The following is an 8,859-nucleotide window of genomic DNA, read 5'->3' as shown; positions in this document are numbered from 1 at the left end:
GCCGGTTCTGCTGCTGGTTCGTGGGAGGGCAGGTATTCGGTGCACGGAGCAACATGACACTCCAGGTAATGAAATAAAAAAGCGGGAGGCGAGGAGAAAGAAGAAGGAGAGCTGGTTTTACCTTTGCGGTTTCTGGGCTTAATTGCACATGAAAAACTAGATCGTGAACGGGGGTTGCGAAGCGGGGGAGGGTCGTTTACTTGCTGGAAATCGGCTTATTTTCGGTTCATCCTATAAAAACCCACTTTTCTTTTAGTCTGCGTCGCCGCGTTGGCCAGTGACATTGATTCACAGACTGGCCAAACGCATTTGAATCTGCCCTGTTAATATGCGAAACGGTCAGTTACAAGTTCCCATGTGATGTGCGAACCGGGCTAACTTAGTTAAGTGAGTGAACCGGGATTCTAACCACAGGAGAGATATTCGTGGGACTAAAAGTGGCGAGAAAAGTTATTACTCCAATTCTGTATTCATTTATTTTGGGGGAAGTCTCTTGGAACTCGGCAAAGACTGGTGAACTCTCCGAGTGTTTAATTGGACTGCGAATCCATTACTGAAGCGGAAACAATGTAGGGCTTTGTTTCTTGGTGCAGAAATTTCTTTTCTTTCTTGGTTGCGAAGGAAGCAAGCAAACTCTGCTGATTTAAAATGAACTTGCTCTTTCACTTTTCTTTTCTGCCCCTTAGTGTGCGTGAGGACAGAAATGGGACTTCATACTTTTTCTATGCACAGTATAAATACGATCCTTAGAAAGGTATAAGTGCTTGTGACTTTAGAAATTTCTTCAGGCAGCTTCACTGCAGAGAATTTGATGTTCTTAAGGAGGCTAAGCTATCCATTGAGAATAATATGTGTACTGTAATGAGTCTCATGTGGAGAAAAGTCAGGTGTTTGATAATAAAAAGTGTTTACTAAGCATGATTGCTATGAAAATTTTGAATTTGCTATAAAAGCAAGGATTTGCCTATCAACTGGATTAGAGGTCTAGTTTTAAATGAAATGAGGAATGTGGGTGATAAGATCATTGCAATTCATTTCTAGGTTCATGTATAAAGGAATATAAGAAAACCCATGCTAAGTGGTCAAACCAAAAGCTATTAAATTCAACCAGGCAGCTGCTAATTGGAAATTGGACAATACACTTCTATTCCTGCTCCTTACAAGAGAGGCAGTGTGTTTCTGATTGCAAGAGCTACACATCTCTTTTGTGATTAATAGCTACTAATAACTGCGCTGTCTTTATGTTGATGTAATTTTTCCCCAATTATTCAGGGCTATGGCCATCACTGCCTCTTGTGAACATAAGTTGCATTGTTTAATTAAATGCTCCGTGAAAAAGTTATTGTTTCCGGGTTCATCCAGCATCTAGTATTGTGTATTGTGTAAAGGGAGGAAAGTTCTATTCCCCTGCTCCACATCATGTGTATTTGTAGGCAGATCTTATATTCACTTTTTTCTTAGCTAAATAACCACCAACACTGGTCACTTTTCCTTATAGCATCTTCCCTGCTGTGGTTCCATTTTGAAACCCTCTGTCTTGTGCTGGTTTCTTAGAAGCTTCTGCACTGCTGGCATGGATTTTTCCTTTAATTGAACCTGGCAAAGTTGTAGATAAACAGTATTTCACTTGCTTCTAGAAAATCAAACATAGTTCCCAATTGCACTCCTTGCCACCAGGTCTTGTTCTTGACTGCATATAATACCTGCTCCTACTTTGCAAATGTCTGGACTTTCCCTGGAAGAGTACTAAAGTAGTACGAGGAATAAAATTAGGAATAAACAGCAGTGTTCTTCGGAGTGGGCAACATTTGTAGCTAAGCATTCTAAGATGGGAGACCACATAAGAGTAATGTAAGGTAGGCTGGAAAGTTTTTTTAAAAATCCCTGAAGTAGACAGTAAAACCACTTTTGTAATTGTTATCAAATAAGCTGCAGGTTTATATCCAATTCCCTAAGAGTCAAACTCAATCCAGCATTTTTATTTTTTTTTTGTATTTGGAAGGCTGCTGTTGTAACTCTTTCATCCAGTGGTTTTTAAATACTGTGGCAATAGAAGAAATAGTTTAGTGTAGTAGTTAAAGACATTGAGCAAGAAACCAATGTTCTTGTCCTGCATTAGGCAGGCACAAAGCCAGCTGGATGACCTTGGGCCAGTCGTTTTTTCTCAGCTCTAGAAAGAAGGCAATGACAAACCACTCCCAAAATCTTGCCCCAAAAATCTGCAAGGACATGTCCAGGCCAGCACCAGAAATCAACACAGAGTTGAAGCCTCCCCTCCTCGCCCCAAAAAGCAATAGAACATATTTGCATAACCTTTAACAAATAGTTTGGACTATTTCAGCACCATTGTTGTGAAATCTGCAAAGGTTTTCTTGACAGCTAACACCGAGGAGAAGGCTTGGTTAAAGATAATATGACCTTAGCCAATGGCAGCTTTATTATTATTTCATTCTAATACCCTGTAAACATATAATCATGTCAAAGCAATTTAAATTTGAGATCTGATTCTAAATAGGTCCTTGCAACATCTACTGATCCTGAAATTCTGGTTGCTGATCTTTATCCCTTTCAATGTACTACTGGCACTTGGTAGAGAACAAAAGGTTGAATGGTGAGGATGGCAGGGTGAGATTTCCCCATAAAAAGCACCTCTCTGGAAGATGGAACTATCATGAATACTAGCTCAGCTGGGTGGAGCTGGGAACTTTATAAAATAATCTCAGAAGCTGTTGTTGGAGGTAACATTTGCTTCAGCCAGCCTTTTGTTCTGTGCCCAGAACCTTTGATTGTGAATCACTTATCCAGAGCAGCATTTTATAACTTTTATGATTTCATGGCACTCCACAACTGATTAGTCTTTCTTGCTTTTTGCATTTCTTGGACAAAACAAACAGAAGATATAAATAACGGATATAAATTATGCAAATGAATAATTACTATTAATAGCATTTTGCTTCATCATAGAGTTCCATTTTTAAATACTCTGTATTTCTATAAATTATCATAATAATGAGTTATTGAGTCTGTCATCTGCACTTCTATAATGTCTAGTTTGGTTCTGCAACCCAACAAGACAGACACAGACTTCAGAGGATAATTAGGAGTGCAGAAAAAACAATTACTACCAACCAGCTTTCCATTGAGACCCTGTATACTGCACCAGTCAAAAAGAGGGTTCTGAAAACATCACATGCCGGACATAAACTGTTTCAACTCCTACCCTCAAAACGACACTATAGAGCACTGCACACCAGAACAACTATACACAGTAATAGTTTTTTCCCTGAACAGCATCACTTTGCTAAACAAATAATTCCCTCAACACTGTCAAACTATTTACTAAGTCTGCATTACTATCACTATTAATCCTCCCATACTTCCTTTCACCCATCTTCTTCTACTTATGACTGTATGACTTTAACCTTGTTGCTTGTATCCTAATAATTTTTATTGACTGTTTCCTAGTATGATTTGATTGCTTATTGTACCCTATGACTATCATTAAGTCTTGTACCTTATGATTCTTGACTCTTGATGAATGTATCTTTTCTTTTATGTACACTGAGAGCATTTGCACCAAGACAAATTCCTTGTGTGTCCAATCACACATGGCCAATAAAGAATTCTATTCTATTCTATTCTATTCTATTCTATTCTATTCTATTCTATTCTATTCTATTCTATATTTCTTTATCATGGTACACTAAATTGGAATCTGGATTTTACTACTGCTTGTCTACTCATCTGCAAAATCTGATGTCTTGTATATAATTTGTTATTATTAAGGCAGGTTCATTAGCACTACAATGAACGAAATATTGGACAACTCAATTTACATTTTACTTCCATCTGTGCCATGACTGGAATTGTCAGGGCATTCTTTAGTGTGTTTATGTGCTTTAGCAGAGGATATAGAGCAGCCCAGCTGTGACGGCAGCTGGATCAGGGATTAAATCATGGAGCCTCACTTTCTTTTAGCCTAAGGAAAGATCACTACAATTGCACTCAAATATGAATCCAATCTAATGTCTTTTAATATATATATTAAAATTACTTGTATTTTATTTCCTTTAATGCACAAAATCATTATGCACTGCATTCCTATTAAAACTACTGTACCTGGAAACCTACAGATTTTGAGAATTTATCCATAGAGCCCAGGTAGCTGAAAAATGGACCCAGGTTATGTTGATTGAACATAAAAGATGTTGAACAGGTACATTTTTAAAAATTTAATAATAAGAATAAATTAGGACTGCAAGAAATAATTAAGCCCTGCTGGTAATGAAAAAAGAAAGTGACTTTTGGGATGAATAAAAATTTTATATGTATGTACTACCAAAACTCTTGTTTAACTGGGCAAAACAGTACATCATAAGGCAGCAATTTTTGAACCAAGGGTGGACTAACCTTGAATTTATCTAAAAATCCAGAACATTGTAAAATTCAGTTCTGAGCAAGTAGATATAAAATTCTGCTGGACATAATACTAAAAATGTGCTTTCAAGTGCCAGCTGTAGAACAGATGAGATAATTGTATCATACAAATGATCTTAATTTGAGTAAAGCAAAATTAATTAGTTAAAAATCATAAAATTGTTATCAAGGCTAAAACAGAGTTTCACTGCTGAGGAAGCATACATTTAATCTGGAAAGATTCCAAGTGGCTTTGCTAATTCCATGTAGCTTTCATTTCTACATTTGCACATGTGTGTATCCTTAGATTTATTTCTACATTTTAATTTCGGGATTACTTGATGCAGAATCAGTTATCAGTTTCTTTTCTCTTAATTCATTTCTTTCTGACAATTCTGTTACTTTTTGCTTTCTTTGCAGGTGTTTCTTATTAATATAGTTTATTATTTAAAGAATACGGAGAGGTTTAACGAATTTTCTGTGTAGGAGAAAATAACATATTTAGATAAAAATCAATTTTTGGCTTATGTCAAACATAAATTATCTTGGGGTCATCTCATATTGTCCTCCTGAGCCTGCTGTTTATTAGAAATTTTGGGTGAAGGACTCATCGTAAGAAAGGTTGATTTAATATAATCAGAAAAAAAATAACTGCAGTGTCACTTTTTAATTTACTTGGTTTTGTCAACTAATAAACAATAGCATAGAATATTTGAAGGAATGCTAAGTATGCTAAGTAAATATATTTGATTTCTTTTTAAAAAAGTAATACAGAATAGAGAAAAGGAAATTAGGAGCATAAAGAACTTAGAGAAATTCTACCGAATTGGATAAAAGTGCACATTTCTGTTTCCACGAAGTGTACTTCTGTTTCCACAGAAGTGTATCTGTGATCGTAATAAGTTTTAAGAACAGTGGAATAAGTGGAGGATTACCTACATTTAAAGCCCTTTTGCAAAATGGAGTTGTGATATGCAATATCATTTAAAATTTGTGTTGTATGAAATAGAACCAGGTTGTTTTTAACAGAATCCTAAATATTATTTTAAAGTATTTTCTTAAATTTTATTTATTTACTTATATCCTGCCTTTGTCATTTTTACGAATAACTCAAGGCAGTAATATATCCAACACACACCTTCATCCTATTTTTCCCCACAACCCTATGAGGTGAATTGGGCTGAGAGTGACTGGCCCAAGTCACCTAGCTGGCTTTCGTGGTTAAGGCAGGACTTTGGACTTACAGTCTCTTGCTTTCTAGACTAGCTTCTAGCCTGGTGTCTTAACCAAACTGTCTCTCAATCGTGATTAAATGAAGACAAAAAGAAGCCGGATTATAAACTCAACTAATAAATGTTGGATTATAAATTCAACTAATAAATGAATGTTGAATTGTTATCCCAAACTTAAAGCTTGCTTCTTGCCAGTTGCTGTCTAGTAATGAAAGTTTCTTTATCTTTAACAGCAATTCTCCACATGTACAAACCTGTTTTGTATGCATGGCCTCCAGCTCAAAGGCTGGAAGGAATTCTTACACTGGCAAAAAAAGGGGGGGAAATATAGGGTATGCACTAGAAAAACAGGAATATTTTACCATACATCTAGCATCAAGCATTCAGTAAAAAGTGTAGAAATATATCACATTGATACATAAAACAATGGCATATTTCTTTAATGATTGTCTTGTTTTGTTTTCTCATCAGGCTGACTTTGAGGCTGCTGCAGAAAAGGTTAAAAAATTAAAATCCAAGCCCACCGATGATGAATTAAAGGAATTGTATGGACTCTACAAACAGGCCACTGTAGGAGACATTAACATTGGTACTTAATAAACATCTAGGAAAAATTGAGTATGGGAGCACTTTTCAAGAACACCGGTTTAATGATTATATTTTCATCTTCCAACAGAATGCCCTGGGATGTTGGATTTGAAAGGCAGAGCCAAATGGGAGGCTTGGAATCTGAAGAAAGGTTAGTTTTACTGTAATTAATACTGGGAGGGTGGGGGTGGGGTGGTTCCCCCGATAAAAAGTAAGACACCGCAGTAACTGCTAATTTTTCATTCCAGGTATATCAAAAGATGATGCTATGAAAACCTATATTTCTAAAGCAAATGAAATGATCCAGAAATATGGAATATAGAATTTCCTTAAATACTTCATCTTCAAGTAGCTCATGGTATTTTCAAAACTATGTTTTTAATGTTAATGTTCTGGCCTAAAACTTATTCTGTAACAATTTCATTTTACTCATTATGGCATTAATTGTTTACAATACATTTTGTATCTTAATACATAACTTGTTTCCACCAGAATTTTAGACTTATTCCAATGACAGTCTTGTGGTACTTTAAAGTCTCAAACATTTATAATAGCATAATCCTTTGTGTTCACTGTCTGCTGCTTTTGATGTTTGTGGAACATAATTTTGAAAGAATAGTACTATAATACACGGTGATTATTGCTGTTAAGAGCAGTATTTCATAAAGTGGCATATTAAATGGCAGGTGAAACTGACAATTACAGATTAATTCATTATTAACAAAAAAGATATTGGATGAAGCATAATTTTGCATTTATGAGGTTCTTATATGTCAGTATGATAAGAAATCTTGGTCTCAAGTTTGTTTTGCAAGAAATATTAAGTCTGTTAATGATAAGCTTAACGAATTCTAGCTGTGCCATTTCTGTCTTTATAATTACACTTCTAAAGGATAGCCATACTGAGAGCATGATAGTGTTGAAAAGTTTCTCCATTGCTCCTTTGTTGGGTCTTGTTTTTTCTTTTTGTTTCTAGAATAGCCAATTTGTTCATTATACATTATAGAAAAGTACAGGTAGTTCTTGACTTAAGGCCACAAATGAGCCCAAAATTTCTGTTGTAATTATTAAGCTATTAAAGTGAGTTTTGTCCGATTTTGCAGCCTTTGTCACAGTGTTAAGTGAAACCATTCAGTTAGATACGTGCTTGTTAATGGAATCTGGTTTCCCCATTGACTCTACTTGTGATCACATGACCCCAAGATACCGCAACTGTCACGAGTCAATTGCCAAGCACCTTAATTTTGATCACGTGACCATGGGGATGTTGCAAAAGTCATGTGAAAAATAATCATGTCACTTTTTTCAAGGCCATTGTAACTTTGAACAGTCATTAAATGAACTGTTGCAAGTCAAGGACTACCTATAACAACATGTTCCATATTAGATAAAATGGTGTATTATCACACTGAACTTGCACTGCCAGTGAATCTGGGCCTAGAATTGATTTCTGGATACTGTAATTATACTAGTTTCTGCTGGTTAACAGCTATTTATAGTTAAACCCAGTAATAATCATGGCCTGTGAAAGAAAAGTACCATTAACTGTCCGCATATCTTCTTACACGTGACATTAGTGAAGTCTAATGATTCAAAATTTCTACAAAATTTAATAAGAATGCTAGGTTAGAAATTGGATGTGAAGATAAATCCTGTGTGTTACGCTACATTGTGATCCAGCCAGACACAATCTGTTGTAAGGAGATTGTTCTCATCATTGATTCTCATTAGCTATCACTATTGTGTAATGCTTACAATTATAACATTTCTGGTTCATGTACTTCGTTCCATCCTGTTCAATCTACCAGAGAATGATAAACAATTTGCCTTTTCTAAAATGTTTGCATATTATACTATAGTATACTATATTATACTTGCCATGTATACTAGTATATATATTATACTATATCTTTTAAATGTGTGCCTGCAAAGTGAGGAATTTACAGGAGGGTACAATCTGGGTCATCAACTGATTATTAAGCAGTTGTTTAGTGAATTCAAGATTAAAAATTAAAACAACAGTCTGTCTAGTAGACTAAAGATTAGGATTTACATACTTACCACCTGCATCTTCTAAAGTTTTTTCAACACACTATTGTGCATAGATGATTGTCTCCCACAGAATCAGCTAGATGATGTCTTAGAATTACACAAATATCTGAACACCTTTTCATCATCTCAAAAACAGATGCAATAAATAAAAAAAATCTGTGTGTGTGTGTGTGTGTGTTCATATTCCATTAACTTGATTTCCCTTCTGCCACATGGCAAAATCATGATTTTTGTTAGATTCCTGTCTTCAGGAATTAAAATGCATAGCAGTTCTTTTTTTCCCCTTCCTGTGAGGACAAGTCAAGTGACACTATCAACTCTGTAATAAGAATCCTGGATTTTTATAATTTCTGCCTTAATCCTATGAATGTTTATCTAACTTTGTAAGTGAGGAAGAATTCTTAGAAATGAAAATCCAATATAACTGAAGGCATACAAACTTTGCCTTAGCATGGTGTGATAGTGGTGAGTTCAGAGTGAGATAACCCAGGATCTGGTCCTCCCTGAGGCATGGAAACCAGCTGGGCCTTTCACCTTTCTTACCAACTGGCACTTGCAACAATCCAAATAT

General features: G+C 35.5%; 1 protein-coding gene across 1 annotated transcript; it reads left to right on the top strand.

Moving 5' to 3' along the window:
* On the top strand, window positions 1–8,001 carry ACBD7 (acyl-CoA binding domain containing 7). Its single transcript, XM_026716153.2, has 4 exons — window positions 1–65; window positions 6,120–6,237; window positions 6,325–6,387; window positions 6,485–8,001. Exons 1-4 carry the CDS (start codon window positions 54–56, stop codon window positions 6,556–6,558), a joined length of 267 nt encoding a protein of 88 aa, XP_026571938.1. The 5' UTR covers window positions 1–53; the 3' UTR covers window positions 6,559–8,001.
* The last annotated feature ends 858 nt before the right edge of the window (window positions 8,002–8,859 follow it).

The sequence above is a fragment of the Pseudonaja textilis genome, chromosome Z, assembly GCF_049901715.1.
Source record: "Pseudonaja textilis isolate UNSWEBS1 chromosome Z, rPseTex1.2, whole genome shotgun sequence".
Lineage (NCBI taxonomy): Eukaryota > Metazoa > Chordata > Lepidosauria > Squamata > Elapidae > Pseudonaja > Pseudonaja textilis.
The sequence above is the reverse complement of the archived record's forward strand: the minus strand, read 5'-3'. Positions and strand labels throughout refer to the sequence as shown.